General features: G+C 40.8%; 1 protein-coding gene across 15 annotated transcripts in view; it reads right to left on the bottom strand.

Moving 5' to 3' along the window:
* Positions 1-16557, bottom strand: part of DCLK2 (doublecortin like kinase 2) — a 156864-nt gene that overhangs the window by 27939 nt on the left and 112368 nt on the right. For 10 of the 15 annotated variants that reach the window (XR_003435024.1, XR_003435025.1, XR_003435023.1 and 7 more), the window contains 3 exons: positions 8180-8255; positions 6933-7041; positions 5241-5298 (listed from right to left, as the gene is read on the bottom strand). Coding sequence is in view for 12 of the 15 variants with exons in the window: in XM_027117150.1 (XP_026972951.1) it covers positions 5241-5298; positions 6933-7041; positions 8180-8255 (243 nt within the window). In the remaining 3 variants the exon portion in view is untranslated. The remainder of the gene's footprint in view (positions 1-5240; positions 5299-6932; positions 7042-8179; positions 8256-16557) is intronic. The other 5 variants (XM_027117145.1, XM_027117141.1, XM_027117148.1 and 2 more) reach the window with 1 other exon arrangement.

Genomic DNA, 16557 nt, shown 5'->3' with positions numbered 1-16557 from the left:
CTGCAAAAATGATGCGACCAATGAGGATTTAATTTCCAAAATATATAAACAGCTCATACAACTCAATAACAAAATAACAAACAACCCAATCAAAACATGGGCAGAAGACCTAAACAGACATTTCTCCAAAGAAGACATACAGATGGCCAACAGGTACATGAAGGGATGCTCAACATCGCTAATTATCAGAGAAACGCAAATCAAAACTACATTCAGGTATCACTTCACATCAGTCAGAATGGCCATCATTAAAAAGTCTACAAATAATAAATGCTGGAGAGGGTGTCAAGAAAAGGGAACCCTCATACACTGTTGGTGGGAATTTAAATTGGTGCAGCTACTACGGAGAACAGTATGGAGGTTCCTTAAAAAACTAAAAATAGAGTTACCGTATGATCCAGCAATCCTACTCCTGGGCATATATCCAGAGAAAACTCTAATTTGAAAAGATAATGCAGCCCAGTGTTCATAGCAGCACTATATACTATAGCCAAGACATGGAAGCAACCTAAACGTCCATCAAAAAATGAATGGATAAAGAAAATGTGGTACATATATACAAGGGAATATTACTCAGCCGTAAAAAGAATGAAATAATGCCATTTGCAGCAACATGGATGGACCTAGAAATTATCATACTAAGTGAAGTAAGTCAGACAGAAAAAGACAAATACCATATGATATCACTTATATGTGGAATCTAAAATATGACACAAATGAACGTATCTACAAAACAGAAACAGACTCGCAGATATAGAAAACAAACTTATGGTTACCAAAGGGGAAAGGGGGTGGTAGAGGGATAAATTAGGAGTTTGGGATTAACAGATACAAGCTACTACATATAAAATACTGGGTTGGCCAGAAAGTTTGTTTGGTTTAAAGTAAAAATAAAAGACACATTTTTCATTTTCACGAAGAACTTTACTGAACAACAGATTCAGTAACCGAATGAACTTTTTGGCCAAACCAGTAGATAAACAACCAGGTCCTACTATATAGCACAGGGAACTACTGTATATTCAATATCTTGTAATAACCTATAATGAAAAAGAATATGAAAAAAAATACGTATGTATAATTGAGTCTCTTTGCTGTAAACCAGAAACTAACACAACATTATAAATCAATTTAAGAAAATCTCCTACTGAGGGACTTTCCTGGTGGTCCAGTGGCCCACACTCCCAGGGCAGGGGGCCCAGGTTCGAACCCTGGTCAGGGAACTAGATCCTGCATGCATGCCACAACTAAGAGTTTGTATGCTGCAACTAAGAGTCCGCATGCTGCAATGAAGATCCCGTGTGCTGCAATGAAGACTCAGCACAGCAAAAATAAATAAATAATAAATAAATAAATATTTTTTTAAAAGAAAAAGAAAACTTCCTACTTGGAAGAACCCAACATGCTTTCCATCTTCTGGGCCTCTACTCAGGCTGCGCTGGCCGCCTCAAAAGCTTTTCTGTCATTACTGCCTACTCAAGCCGTACCTACTGCTCAAATCCAGCTCGAATGCTTCTTGCTCTAAGGCATCTCCACTGAGCACCTACTTCTCTCTCATGTGCTACCCTGAACTCCCATAACACTTTTACGGAACTGGTATTGTTAAATTACCTTATTCCTAGCACAGTATCTTGCACAAACATCAAATGTTAGGTAAACAAGTGAATTAATCTTGTACATTACAGAAAAGCAAACAGAAAACCAGAGGTTAAGAATTTTTCCCAGGTTCTTATTATAGGAACAAATGCATAAGTTGAACTTGGAGAGGGGATCATGGTAGATTGGCCAGTGTAGACTGGCTGTGCAACCAACTAGCCCAAAGGTCCAATCACTGCTCTGCTTCTGTGTGACTTTTGGGAAGCTATTTAATTTGAATTTCTGTTTCTTTATCTGTAAAATCAGTACATCTGTGTTGCAAGTCATTAAAGATAATGTGCAAAATGTCTATATGTCCAAGCCTGGATAGATAATACATTTTGATAAATGGATAGATAATACATTTTGGATAGATAATACATTTTGATAAATGGCTGATATTATTTTCATCATTATTACTTTTCTGTATACAACCCACAAGGCAGAGGTAATGAACGATGCCCCCGAAGAGTGGCTGAATACCTCCCCTTAGATTTTGTTTTAAAAAAGCAAATTCTGGGCTTCCCTGGTGGCACAGTGGTTGAGAATCTGCCTGCCAATGCAGGGGACACGCGTTCGAACCCTGGCCTGGGAAGATCCCACATGCCGCGGAGCAACTGGGCCCGTGAGCCACAACTACTGAGCCTGCGCATCTGGAGCCTGTGCTCTGCAACGAGAGGCCGCAACAGTGAGAGGCCCGCGCACTGCGATGAAGAGTGGCCCCTGCTGCCAAAAAAAAGCAAATTCTCTATATCAATTTTTTTCCTAAATATAAGCTTTAGTGGAAAAATCTACCTATTTAGAACAAAACAAGTATGGGATTAACAGATACAAACTACTTTACATAAAATAGATAAGTAACAAGGATTTACTGTATAGCACAGGGAATTATATTCAATATCCTATAATAACCTATAATGAAATATAATCTGAAAAAATTACTGAACCACTTTGCTGTACAACTGAAACTAACACAATATTGTAAGTCAACTATTCTTCAGTTTTTTTTTTAAAGTTTTAACATTATAATTTTATATAGTCAATGTGGAAATAATTGTTCAAATAAGCAAAATATAAGGATGGAAATAAGTATATGATCATGAATTATAAAAATAAAATGACATTCAATAACAAAGAAAAATAAGATCCAAATGTTTGAAGTGACCTATTCATTTGCCTCAACACTTAGTGTACCAGACTGAATTTTTTTGCATAAAGATTTTTTTTTCAACTACTGAGACAGCTGCTTAAATTTTAATCACGTAAACAATATCCTTACCAGAGCAATTATTTTTAAACTTTTTTGAAAAAATACTTTAATACAGTTGTTTAGAACTTGGCTCCCCAAATTATGACACATTCTGCTTAAATCACACAATATCAGATACAAAGAGCAACACCTACTTACATATGGAGACAGGCTTTGCAGCTGAAAATGTAATAAAATTGTTAGCACAATAACTGAAAACACACAGAATTAGTTAAAGAAAATTACATTTAGAAAAACCTTATTCAAAGAAAAGGGGGGCATTTTGCACAGACTCTGCTTCATTAGCTGTCACAATGTAGTAAAAAAAAAAAAAAAAAGTGTATGACAAATTTGTCTATTGGATTTTCCATTCTGGGTCTCTGAGAAGACTCTTCTAGCACTGTATCATAATATTTTAAGTTTCCTGTTAAAAATACACAATTTTGTAAATGTCTGATGAAGAATAGTTTTAGGAGGTCCATAAATATAAAACCACTACTATCACATCAAATCCTCCTAGCTATAACTTAATAATGTTGACAGTTAACACGTGTTAAATTCTTGTTATATACTGGTACTTTTCTACATGTTTTCTATGCCTTAATTCAATTAATTCACAATAAGCTATGCCTTCGATATTATTAACAACTGCATTTTATAGGAAGAAACAGAGGCACAGAGGGGTTAACTAATTTTTCCAAGGTCATACAGCAAAAAGAGGCAGAGCCAGAATTAAACTTTACACAATCTGGCTCTAGAGTAATACTGTTCAATAGAAATGTGATCCACACATGTAAATTTAAGTTTTCTAGTAGCCATGTTAAAAAATATAAAAAGTAGGTAAAATGTATAACTCATTTAACCCCATATATCCAAGATATTATCATTTCAACATGTAATCAAATACAAAAGATATTAATGAAGTATCTTACATTCTTCTTTCTGCATTAAGTCTTCAAAATCTGTTGTGTTTTACACTGAGAGTACATTTCAGTTCAGACTGGCCATACTTCAAGTGCTCAGCACCACAAGCGCGAGGAACTCAGAGTTGGACCATGAGATCTAGAGCCTTCTCTCTCTTTTTTTCAATTAATTAATTAATTTATTTATTTTCGGCTGTGTTGGGTCTTCGTTGCTGTGCGTGGGCTTTCTTTAGTTGCGGCGAGCAGGGGCTACTCTTCATTGCGGTGCACGGGCTTCTCATTGCGGGGGCTTCTCTTGTTGCGGAGCATGGGATCTAGGCACACAGGCTTCAGTAGTTGTGGCTCGCGGGCTCTAGAGTGCCGGCTCAGTAGTTGTGGCGCACAGGCTTAGTTGCTCCACAGCATGTGGGATTTTCCCAGACTAGGGCTCGAACCCGTGTCCCCTGCATTGGCAGGTGGATTCTTAACCACTGCGCCACCTTCTAGGGAAGGCCCTAGAGCTTGCTCTCTTAACTGCTATGCTACTTGCCAGAAAGGAATCTAAAAAGGTCTTTGTCATCACTATTGTAGAATATTTATCCTTTCAAATATAGTTGAAATGGCAGTAATCTAGCAGCATTCTATCATTTGATTTTTTTTCCCAGTCCCATCTTCAGAGTAGGACAGAGAAAAAAGTTCATCCATTTGGGGAGACAATCCATGGTGTTTCTGCACATCCCACATCATCTTTAGTTACAAACTATCTTTCCAAGTATGTCTGTATAGCAAACACCCTTGGAACACAGAGACAGGGTCTCCCCCAGGGGTGGACGGCGATTTGTTTCCTGACCATGATAATAAAAATAATGCTCTCCTCTGGGGCAGAGGCTGGGTAGGATGCTAGTGGCCGCCTCATAAGATTGGGGGGGTTCCTAAGCTTGGGGGTCCTCCACTGTGACACAAACCCACTGTGTGGACAGCATCCAGCTGGGCCCCTCTGCATCACTTCTGTGGGCTTTGGGAACCAGTGCAAGCATGGAGCTCATGCTAGCTGCTGTGGCACCAGTAGTAGTTTTTGCCTCTGACCCAGGAATCTTGTGTCTTCTGCCACATCTACAAAGCTGGAAGGCTAATTTCTTAGTTTGAAAAGTCTCAGAACCCTCACAGTTCTTGAGGCACCTTTTGTGTGTTGCTGGGTTTTGATATAGACATCTCCCAGAGAGAAGAACTTGTATTTTTCAATGGTTAGGACAGAGATCAAATCAATTTACTGTTTTAGGATTAAGGTTTCTGAAAAATGGCAGGGGAAAAAAAGCTTGATAAGGTTTCCCCCGCTACTATCAGCAGACTATTCCTATTATGATCTTGTCAAATCACCACTTAAATTCCTTCACCGCAGTAAACATCTCTAAGTTTTTTCAGTTTCTTTTACAAAACAGTTATGTATACTGTACCTTTCCACAACATTTGGCTTTGTCTATAATCTTTAGGGCAAACTCCTTTCCTGTGGACCTATGGAATAATCAGAGGAAGGCCATTTAAAGACATAAATCAAAGACACCATCCATCCTGATTTCCTCTACAGCACAGACCCAGGGAAAAAAGAGTGGCTTCCTTCTCTATACACCAGAGAGGATGCTGAGTGGGGTCAGGGAGAAAAATACCCACAAAAGATTTTTTTAAAACCCACAAAGCCACACTGTCAATCTCCTTTTATAAGTATTAATCATTACAATATTAAGTAACTCACATATTTAAAGTATTTAAATTTTGTTGTATCAGACTTGGACAAGAAGCTGTTCTTCCATACTTAAATCTCAAAAATAGTTCTCTTAAGAGACAGAATAAAATTAAGAAAAATGAATCAAAGTAACAGAAAATTTTCTTTTATCAATGTCTTTACATGAGTCCATTAGTCACTAATTAGCCCATAATTCAAAACTGAAAAGTCCCTAGACTTTCAGTTTCTATTTCTCATCCAAAACTCCACTTAGGATCCGGTGCCACCTTATCCACACCTTTAAACGTCCATATCTGGTACTAGAGATGTCATTCATTTGACACAAGAGTCCTGATGTTGTTATTTAACTTTTAATCACCTTTAGTATAATTTAATCTGAACATGTCAAAAATACATCTTTTAGAATAGGAGAGCAGTTCAAGAAAGAACACTGTGGTATTCTTGGAATAGGTTAGCTCTCTCAAGCACAAGCTGCTTTTGCCAGGTGGTCACGGTACACACTGATGAGACCGACCTTGGAAGAATAACTTTTATTTAAACTGCTTCTCCATAATGGAAACCAAACACTGCCTCAGATTTCTAATGAGTCTTCAGATGTCATATTTTAGATGCTTGTTGCTTGAGCAGCAATCTGTGTACCAGAGCTAAGCAGAGGGGCTTAGAAGACAGGGAGCTACTTTGTGTACCATATAAGGAGCAGTAAAGCTTCACTGGAGATGTAGCAGAACAGGAAAACTGTAGTCACCAGAACTTTCTGGAAAACTCCCCCTCACCCATCTCCCACCACCACAACAAAAATTACCACTTAGAACAGCTAGAATAACAGGCTATAAACACAAAGACTCTAATCTGAGTCTTTTCCAGTTTTAATATTGTTTACAAAAGGCCTGGAATGTAAAAGAATGGATTTGTTACCATCTGAGAAAATAGGACCTTAAACAAAATAAGGCTGGACAAGCAAAAATATAATTTTAATATGAGCAAAAGTTGGCTGATTCTGATATTGAATAAAGTCAGAAATCATGTATCCTGAACTACTGATAATATGCAATTAATTATTAGCTGAGAGGGTTAATGACTTAATATAAGTACAGCACTGAGAACAGAGCCTGGCAGAGATAAGCACTATAGGAGATTTTTTTTTTTTTTTTTAAATGAATCGTACTCTTTCCCATTTTTCTCTGGCTCATGGATGAGACCTGATATATCTCCCAAAGTACAAAGCAGTTTTATATTCTACATGTATACATACATTTTCCCCTGTCAAGTTGCCTGTGGGCATGCAAAACACTAGCCCTAAGAGTAGACTCTTTAAGAAGGCCTTTCGTTCATTCAGATAAGAATAAACTCCAAAGGAGAAACGTATGCGTCGGTGAACAAACCATTATCCTCACTACCTGCTCACCTGTCCATGCACTCTTTGACTACTGCAAAGTTGCCATCACCAATAACCTTCCCGATTTTGTACTTCTCAAGAAGAGGTGACGATTCAGAGCACCTGTTTCCATTCACACCTGCAAAAAAGGATAAACACAAAGTCTAGTGAACACATCACATTTCACCTCGATTCCTACAGACGGGTGAAATAATAAATCACAATGGAGTTATTTCTAAATCTGTGGTAAAACTAAAGAAAATCCTCTGAGCGTATTCTCTGAATAGAACACCTGAACCACCCATTTCCTTTTGGCCTTGTTGGTTGGAATCAGAAACCAACAAAATCAATAAACCTGACAAACCCCTGAAATATCAGCTGAAAATAAGTGATTAGCTTTGGGTGAAAGGGAAGTCTAACCAAAACTCTGTAAACTTTTTGTCAACTCTGGAGAAAGGGGGAGGGGATGATGATGGGGACTTAATCTTAGAAATTTTCTCTTCAAGATTTTCTAGTAAAGAAAATTCTGGCCACTTAGGATACCTTGTTAAGGCTAATTTCTGGCTCAAAGTGTCCTCAAAAAGGAGAGGGGGGAGGGGCAGGAGAAGGAGGTGGTTAAGATTGACCACTTTTCACAATGTATCCCCAGTGCCCTGTACATAGCTGACATCAAACAAAGAAACCCACTTAAAGATATCTAAGAACAAGGCAAGTCTACATTTAGGAACTGTGAGCCAATTGCCACTAAGGAAAAATAAAGGAAACCCAAGACTAAAATCTGAAATTGGGTAGCTTAATTAACGAGATTCTATACATTTTGATGTGACCCCTGCCCAATAAGGCTAAACAGGCTAACTGGTGTCATGATCCCATTGCTGTTTAGGGAGATAATTTAGCACAAGTGGGTTTGGGGGGCGACCAAGTTCACATGGATGGCTTCCCTTACAAAAGTAATCATAGGGCTTCCCTGGTGGCGCAGTGGTTGAGAATCTGCCTGCCAATGCAGGGGACACGGGTTCAAGCCCTGGTCTGGGAAGATCCCACATGCCGCGGAGCAACTAGGCCCGTGAACCACAACTACTGAGCCTGCGCGTCTGGAGCCTGTGCTCTGCAACAAGAGAGGCTGCGATAGTGAGAGGTGCACACACTGCGATGAAGAGGGGTCCCCGCTCGCCGCAACTAGAGAAAGCCCTCGCACAGAAGCGAAGACCCAACACAGTCAAAAATAATAAATAAATAATTTAAAAAAAAAAAAGTAATCATAGGCTGAGAACTACCTTCAGGACTCATGCAACGATCAAGTTCAGGCCCGCCATTTACATTGGAAGAAGATCGGCCATGTGCAGAAATCTGCTGAAAGAGGAGAGTGCCCATTATTTATCAGGATAAGTTTCCGAATCTTTAGCTAGCTCATCCTTAAGAGAACAGAAAATGCTTATATAATAGAATGCAAAAAAAGTAAAATAAAATGGTACAGAAACAGAGGAAGCATCCCCTTGCTTCTCATCTCACCTTTCTCCCTATATACAATCCCATTAGTACAGTTCTTCCTTAGATACAGTATTTTCAATTCATATTAGTATCAGGAAAATTGATGTATGTTACTCTTCTTTGATGCTGTGTTACTTCTGATCTCAACGATGTAAAATAAGGAGACTTTCACGGCATCACCCATGAACAAGGTAGTTACTAGCGGCACAAGAAGGCTTAGAATTATAGATAATTACAAGAACGTCAGCACAGAGTCCCCAGATCCCACATTCCCCACCCTTCCCCACACCCTGGCTGACCACCAGAGTCCCTGCTAGGGTCGAGCTCTTCTCAGAAGTCCAGCCCCATGTCCGGGAGTGCATCACCTTCCACACCCTCCTGTAGTTTCAGGACCCAGAGAACAGCCCTGGCTCGATCAACTCCTTTGCCACCCTAAGACAGCAGGAATTCCTCTGAAGCATCATAAGAAGCTTTTTTTTTTTACTAGGAACCAGAGGGGAATAAGAGATAAAGCTTTCAGGTAGGTTCCAACTTCACAAAAAGCTGAAGTTCCCAGTCTAACACAGAAATATCCCTAGTTCTTAGGTAAACTGAAAAACTCATATTATGACTATTATTCATATATGTATTACTATTTTGTTTTATTATTTCTTTTATTATTCTGTAGGCTTATGGAATTTTTTCTTAATTTCCAAGGGTTATTACACTTTCAAACTCAATCTTTTCTCTTTCATCTTTAATTTTCTTTCTTCTCTTTCAAAAAAAAAAAAAGTATTCCTTTCAGGAGTTTAAACATCAAAAGACTTACCAAATACTGAGACGCATCTTTGGCATGTTTTGTGCTGGTATGTTTACTTGCTTGCCTCTATGCCCAAACTATCCTGGCAGCTTCTGCCCCAGAGCAGCTGTGCCTTCTTCATCCCTGCATCCTCCATGTGCAGCACAGGGCCTGGTGCACACACTACTTAATTCACACTTGCTAAATGAAAGCACAGATAGCATAGGTCTAGGGCAGGGACCTACCCTTCCCACAGCGCCCACGAGCTGAAGACACTGAGTCCACCCTCTTCCTCTGGGTGAAGTGGAGAACCCCACAGATGCTGAGTTTGGTTCAACCCAGGAAAACCCAATACTTACAACATTCCTTCAAACAGGATCACCCAGAAGTTCTTTGGGGATAAAATACGAGCCTCAAGAATGAGAGGCACGTAAAAATTAGGCTGTTTTCTCAGGTCCCACGTAACCACACCTGTGTGGACAGTAAAACCAGGAGCGGCGTGTCCTGCTAGGAAACCCAGGGCCACGGAAAAGCAGTGGTGACAGCCACCAAATGAGCCCCCTCCTGAGGGGCAAACACACCTCTCATAAGTGTCTGTGTCCTACACGCTGACAGGGGAGTAGTCGTGCAGGAACGTGGGTGTGCGTGTGGGTCGCTTTCTGGCCACCCTTAACCTGATGAAAACGCTGCAGCCAGATGAACGCCTGGCTCCTCAATCACCGTTTCCTCACAATACAGGTAATTTGGTGGACAAAGTTTTCCAAAATGGAGTTTTGTTTGTTTTATTCTTTTTTTTTTTTTCCTGCTGAAATTGAAGGCAACTCCAAATCCAGCAGGAGTCTATGCTAGGATGTTTAAAAGCTAGACTTTTAAAATCAAGCCCCAGAGAGGGAACATAAAAGGAAGCTGAAAAGAAAACCACAGCATTCTCTGCTCCATTCATGGCCACAGCAACTACCCCAGTCCTGGCTGTCCTCGGCTTCTCTCGGCACCTCTACCAGAGGCCTCCTCAGTTCCATCAGTCTCTCCCACTCCACAATTATAGCCAGAGAAGCTTTTCCGAAGAATAGTTCTGACATCGCCCCTAGGATCCCAGAAACTCACTGGGTCTTCGTTACCAACAGATCAACCCACACGTCTTCAGCATGGCACTCAGGTCATGATTTATCCCCCTACCTACCTGTCCAACTTGTTTCCCACCACTTTTTTTCCATGTATTTCATACTTACATTAACTCCAATAATCTTTTTTTTTAAATTTTTTTGAGTAGCTTTATTTATTTGTTTATTTATTTTTGGCTGTGTTGGGTTTTCGTTGCTGCGCGCGGGCTTTCTCTACTTGCGGTGAGCGGGGGCTACTCTTCGTTGCGGTGCGCAGGCTTCTCACTGCGGTGGCTTCTCTTGTGGAGCACAGGCTCTAGGCACACGGGCTTCAGTAATTGTGACACGCGGGCTCAGCAGTTGTGGCACATGGGCTCTAGAGCACAGGCTCAGTAGTTGTGGCGCACGGGCTTAGTTGATCTGCGGCATGTGAGAACTCTCCGGACCAGAGCTTGAACCCGTGTCCCCTGCATTAGCAAGTGGATTCTTAACCACTGCGCCACCAGGGAAGTCTCCAATAATCTTTTGGTTTTTGAAATGTTGCTAAAACTTCCTAAGTCTTAATTTTCTGCTCTGAATATAGGGATAGGAGCAGCAGCTAGCGCAAAGATATGCTAAAGAATTAAAATTAGCTCATGCACGTAAAATCATTTAGCACAATCACTGACATGTAACAATAACTCAATATTAGTTATTAGTATTTTTCCTCAAAACACCTAGCATAGGGCCTTGAAGTGTCAGAGAAATGCTTTTGAGTTATTGAACGTACAATGGCTATAAGAGATCTTTTGCTAAATAATTCATTCGAAGTCTGTTCCACTTCTAATCCAACTCTTCCTAGATTGAAAACTGTCAGTCATGGGAATAAGAGATCCAAATTAAACTCATATCGGCCACGTTCTTAATGGAATAAAGATAAGAAGAATGTCATTTTGGGGAAAGTTTTAGATCTCGAAAGATAACTGGAAAGATCCCCTTTGATCACGACTTGCCTTTAGGTTACAGGGATGGGGGAGGTGAACTGTTGGTGTCCGGGAGCAGCAGTGGACAGTGGCTGGCTTGCCTGAATGTCTGTATCTCACAGCCCAGAACGGGGCAGCCTCACGCCCTCAGGACACAGCTGGCTGGGTCCAGCCTGGGCACTGAAGGAACCATCTGCCTTCCCAACACTCAGAGCCGGAAGGAGTGTGCAGCGTGCAGACCCCACACCCACTGCTGAGGTCCGAAGACCTGCCTTCCCCCAGGCCTGCTTGCTCAGCTCTCCTGGAAGCAGGTAACATTCTTCTCACAGGTCTCTTTCTTGAGCTAATTTGAGTAAGTTAGTTCATCGCAAGCTGATATGTTCTGACTCAAGGGCTAAGAAGGAAGTCTTGGAAGGAGCTAAAATGCAGGCATTTTTACCTCTTTGTACATTTTCACATGGATGCGTGACCCTCTGGAGTGTTTACTGAGCTCCTGTCAACCCCTGTAACTCTCTCAATGTTTCTTTTGATTAAACCCCCATTCCCACCTATCCTGATTCCCTGTACAGTCCAGCAATTACCAACCTGGTTTGTGCTGGGATTCAGAGGTGGCAAGGAGCCAGAACAGGTGGTGGAAGCTGGTCCTCCAGCAACGGGGCTGAAGCCCGGCCTCGGAGGTTGCCTCATGGGCAGCGTGAGGGCGCAGGCCCACGTGAGAGGCTACTTTCATGTGTACCTGACAAAAGTTTTCACTAAATCACCAGGAAATGCAGCTTTCTTAGCAAGGAATGATGGCAAGAAGATTACTTTTCAAGACTCTCAAACAGAATGATTTTTTTTCAAAGTGCTAAACCTCAAGCATTTAAAAAGTAGAGAGTTAACAGAAGTGACATAACTGATTACCTGCCCCAATATGCTCCTTTATTTGAAAATAAAGCTTTCATGCAGAAAATGAAAACATAAAGAAATGAGGGAATCATCTTATTATAACACAGCTCAACAGACAGGACATGATTAGACCCACAGACAGTTTTCCTTTCCTCCCTCAGCTACAACCTGTGCTGGCTGCAAAGGATGCAAAGATGTAGGGCCAAGGTCATTACTGCCGGAAGCTTGCAGTCTCAGGAAGAGGCATGTGTGCACCCTTAAAACCCTTCCCAGAAACCTCACCTAACCATTTGAAGGTTCCTCCTGATGGTTACAAACGCCCATGAGGATCCATGAGAGGGAACCACTTCGCTACAGCACGAATCTGCACTGGGCGTGCTGGAATCACACCGCTAGCAATTAAGCTCACGTGACCTCCTGGCAACGAAGCCTGGTGCTCTGAGAATCCAAGAAAAGCTGGGTATTCACCAAGATCTCTGGACAGATCCCTGGCAAACGTGAAGTGTCTATTGTTATATATAAAGCAAAGCATTCCCGGTGCCCTGAGAGACATGCAGACAAAAGAGGAAGGAAAACACTAGGGCAAAAGCTATGACTACAAAATTCCCACCATTTACCAGGCAGAATTTATGGATTTCCCTGTCCCTTGTAAGAGAACTATTCTCTTATTGAAGCAAGGAGAGATTAAAATACGGCATTCCTGATTAAAATCTGTCCCATTTCTATTGTTCAACTAAACTTTTTTAAAATCTCTTAAATTCTAATGAGCTTTCATGCTTCCATCACCAACCAGGATGCTGAGACAGCACGAAGACTGTGCCTAGATGCTGCATTTGGGTGAGCTGCTCCTCAGTAAAGCATAAACGGATGGCAGCAACTGGGTTCTTTCAAGATATCTTCCATAATGACTAACTGGTTCAAAAAGATGTGATGATGTTTAGGGGTGGGGAGCAGAGGCGACATATTTCCTGGTGAGTGAAGGAAGGAAAGTGATTAAAAAGACTGAAGGCATTGCCGAGCACATTCTCTGGGACCTGCTCCACTGTGCCACCACCTACCTACTCTCTGGCAGCAGCAGCTCCATTTTTATGAGTATGCAAGGAAGGAAAATGCACAAGAAGCCACTTCTGCTAAGAACTTTTTAAAAAAGACTTGAAAACAAGCAGAAAAATCTATACAGTACTCTCAACTAGATTCATTTAAAAGGGCATTCAGGGCTGAGAAAGTACATTTGATAATCATTAACATGCCAGCTTTTCACATTTTTAGTAAGGAAGTTAAGTCAAAGTGTCCTACATTAAATTTCTTACTATTTCTACAAAACTTAGAATTTAAAGAGAATGTTAAGTGCTATACTAAAATTGTGAAGTTTTGTTCAGAAATAGGCAATTCTCAAAAACATGTAGCAAAAATAGTTCTCTTAATGCTACTTAATAGAACTACTTAATAGTCCCAACTTCATTTTGGTTTTTCATAAAAGGAAGCATTTGAACAGAATCTAGCAGATATACTTGCGTAGTGAGTTGACTTTCTCGAATGCATCTTGGAAAACAGCACTACGATTCAATTTTTAAGTGGCCTACTGCAGGGGTCAGAAACATTTTCTGTAAAGGGCCAGAGAGTCATTTTAGCCTTTGTGGGTCATATGGTCTTTGTCACAACTACTCAACTCTGCTGTTGTAGCATGAAAACAGCCATAGACCAAATGGAAACAAATGAGCATGGCTGTGTTCCAATAAAACTTTATTGAGAAAAACAGGCGTTGGGCCAAATGTGGTCACAGGCAAATAAATCCCTGGTCTACAAGAACTTTCTTAGGAAAGCTTTTCCTCCAATATCATTCTTACGCTTTTAAATGCTTAGAACAGAATAAACCCCAGGGTATGGTTGTTATAAAGCAGTGGTTCTCTGTCCTTGGCTGTACATTAGAATTACGAGGGAAGATTTGAAAAATTCTATTGCCAGGCTGCACCGCAGATTAAAGAATTCTTGTGTGTAGGGCCCAGGCATCAATATTTTTTTAAGCTCCACAGAAGGTCTAATGTGTAGCTAAGGTTGAGAACCTCTGTGGAGGAAGTTTCTGGCAGTAATCGTAATTAATCGTCCAGCTATCTTAATTTAAGTTCCCTCCATCACTCATCCAGTAATCTAGCCATGGTGAGTTATCAATAGCCCAAGAACAATGTTCTCTTTGTAAGAAAAGGAAAGAAGCAATTCATTACAGTTTACTGAATGCCTACTTTGTGCCAAGTCCTAAAATGAGTACTTTTATATCTTATGAATTAGGTATTATCATCATCTCCATCGATCTGTGAAGAAACCAAAGCTCAGAGAGGTTATATAACTTGCCCAAATGCCACAGCAAATGTGGATTCAGAATTTAAACCCAGGTCTGACTGCAGAGTCCAGGCTATTTGGCTAATCTCACACTATGACCTCCTCAAGAAGTCTTGTACCCTATACCAGACTCACTGATCGAAATATTCACTGGGGTATATTTAGAACATGCTTTCAGAGTACATAACTATTATCACATTCTTATAATTTAGTCAAATAATATACAAGTCGATAAATAAATACACAGCCTTTCCTCACATAAAACAATCTTAAGAAAAATTTTTCTTTAAAAAGATGACCTCTGAAATGTACCGAAGATTTTTTTTAAAAATCAGTATTCTAGATATTACTTGTAAATAGATTTGCCTCATTATCATTTTTGTGGCGTTTTTTAAAAAATATCAGAAATATCAGTTCCATTAATTAGAAGGAAAACCAGTATAAATTAGGCATCCATTTAAAAATAGAAGCTTTATCACTTTAATATTGGATTTGTGATAATTTACTTTGAAATACTTCAGTATTAGTAATGAGACATGAACAATTAATCTGAATCAGCACCTAAGGGTTAGTAACGTACAAAGTATTCTTATCTGTAGCCATACCTTACACTTGGTTTCATTTGGTAAAATCAGTGGTGCTTGAGACTTGTGACTGGTTCATAGTGGTGAACAGCAGCAAAGAGCACCCACTGTCTGTGCATGCACATGGCTTGAGATGGTAGCCAGCTCAAGTCCATGCAAGTTTAATAGGGAAGAACAAACCTGACTCCATACTGGATGTTTCTTTTACTTTAACCTTTATATTCTATTGCTTTTGCTACAAGTTAATAACTAAAAGAATGTTGCTTATAGCCTGAAATATACAGGACAGCCTATTCTCAAGGCTCTGACCTTTAAAGACATAACAGTTTCCCATTCATATAGAGATAAAAAGTTGCAGAACAGAGAATAACATTTGTCTTGTTGGAGGTTGAGAGGAACATTGTGACCTGAACTACCTGGACAGCTGCAAGAACAAAGGATTCTGGCACCAAGAAGTTTTTGCCAACCAACCACAGCTCCTCCCCTAGTAGTCTAAAAGAAGCCTGAATTCTAACTCAGGTAAGATGGTTCTTTGGGACACCAGTCCTCCATCTTCTCGGTCTGCTGGCTTTCCCAATAAAGTCTCTATTCCTTGCCTCAACAATTCCTCTCTCAATTTATTAGCCTGTCATGTGGTGAGCAGTACGAGCTTGGACCCAGTAACAAAAGGAGCTGTATGGAACCTGCTGACTTTGGCTTTCTGTTCCTCTGAGTATCGCTGCCACCTCAGTTGACTACATGGCCTGCCAAAACCAGCACAGAATCTCATCACATCCCTAAGAGTGAGCCTTTCAAGCATTGGATTTTGCTTACTGGATTACTGGATTTTTCAGCAACAGGTGGTATGGCCACACCTACCTGCTAAACATGTCTACATGATTTCAGTGTGAGGTACCACCAATTTTTAGGATGCCTGCATGGTGGGGGAGGTGGTGCCTGTCTCTTCAGTGCCAACAATGGAGGCTATCACTGTCTGTCACTGGCACAGGCCAGCTCACTACCACAACCTCTAAGTATTATCGCCATCCAATTTTCTAATGCGTGACCGAGAAGAAGGTCAAATTACCCACTTTCACGAATAAGGGGTCGTTTAAGAGAAACACATATGCTGCTTATATTCAAATAAAGTTTTTACAGTTGATCCAATTTATACACTGATTTGCTTGGCAAACTCTCCCTCCACCCCCATAAAAAAGGGCTTCCACCCAGGTGAACCATTTACCCACCAAATGCTTCTTTTTTTTTTTTTTTTGCGGTTCGCGGGCCTCTCACTGTTGTGGCCTCTCCCGTTGCGGAGCACAGGCTCCGGATGCGCAGGCTCAGCAGCCATGGCTCACGGGCCCAGCCACTCCGCAGCATGTGGGATCTTCCCGGACCGGGGCACGAACCCGTGTCCCCTGCATCGGCAGGCGGACTCTCAACCACTGCGCCACCAGGGAAGCCCCCAAATGCTTCTTTTTTACTTAACAACTACAATGTACAAATCACTGTCCTCAGACAGAATCTGAGAGTCAT

Source organism: Aethalodelphis obliquidens, unplaced genomic scaffold (genome assembly GCF_003676395.1).
Source record: "Aethalodelphis obliquidens isolate GAN/ISIS:26980383/991018 unplaced genomic scaffold, ASM367639v1 scaffold17, whole genome shotgun sequence".
Lineage (NCBI taxonomy): Eukaryota > Metazoa > Chordata > Mammalia > Artiodactyla > Delphinidae > Aethalodelphis > Aethalodelphis obliquidens.
The sequence above is the reverse complement of the archived record's forward strand: the minus strand, read 5'-3'. Positions and strand labels throughout refer to the sequence as shown.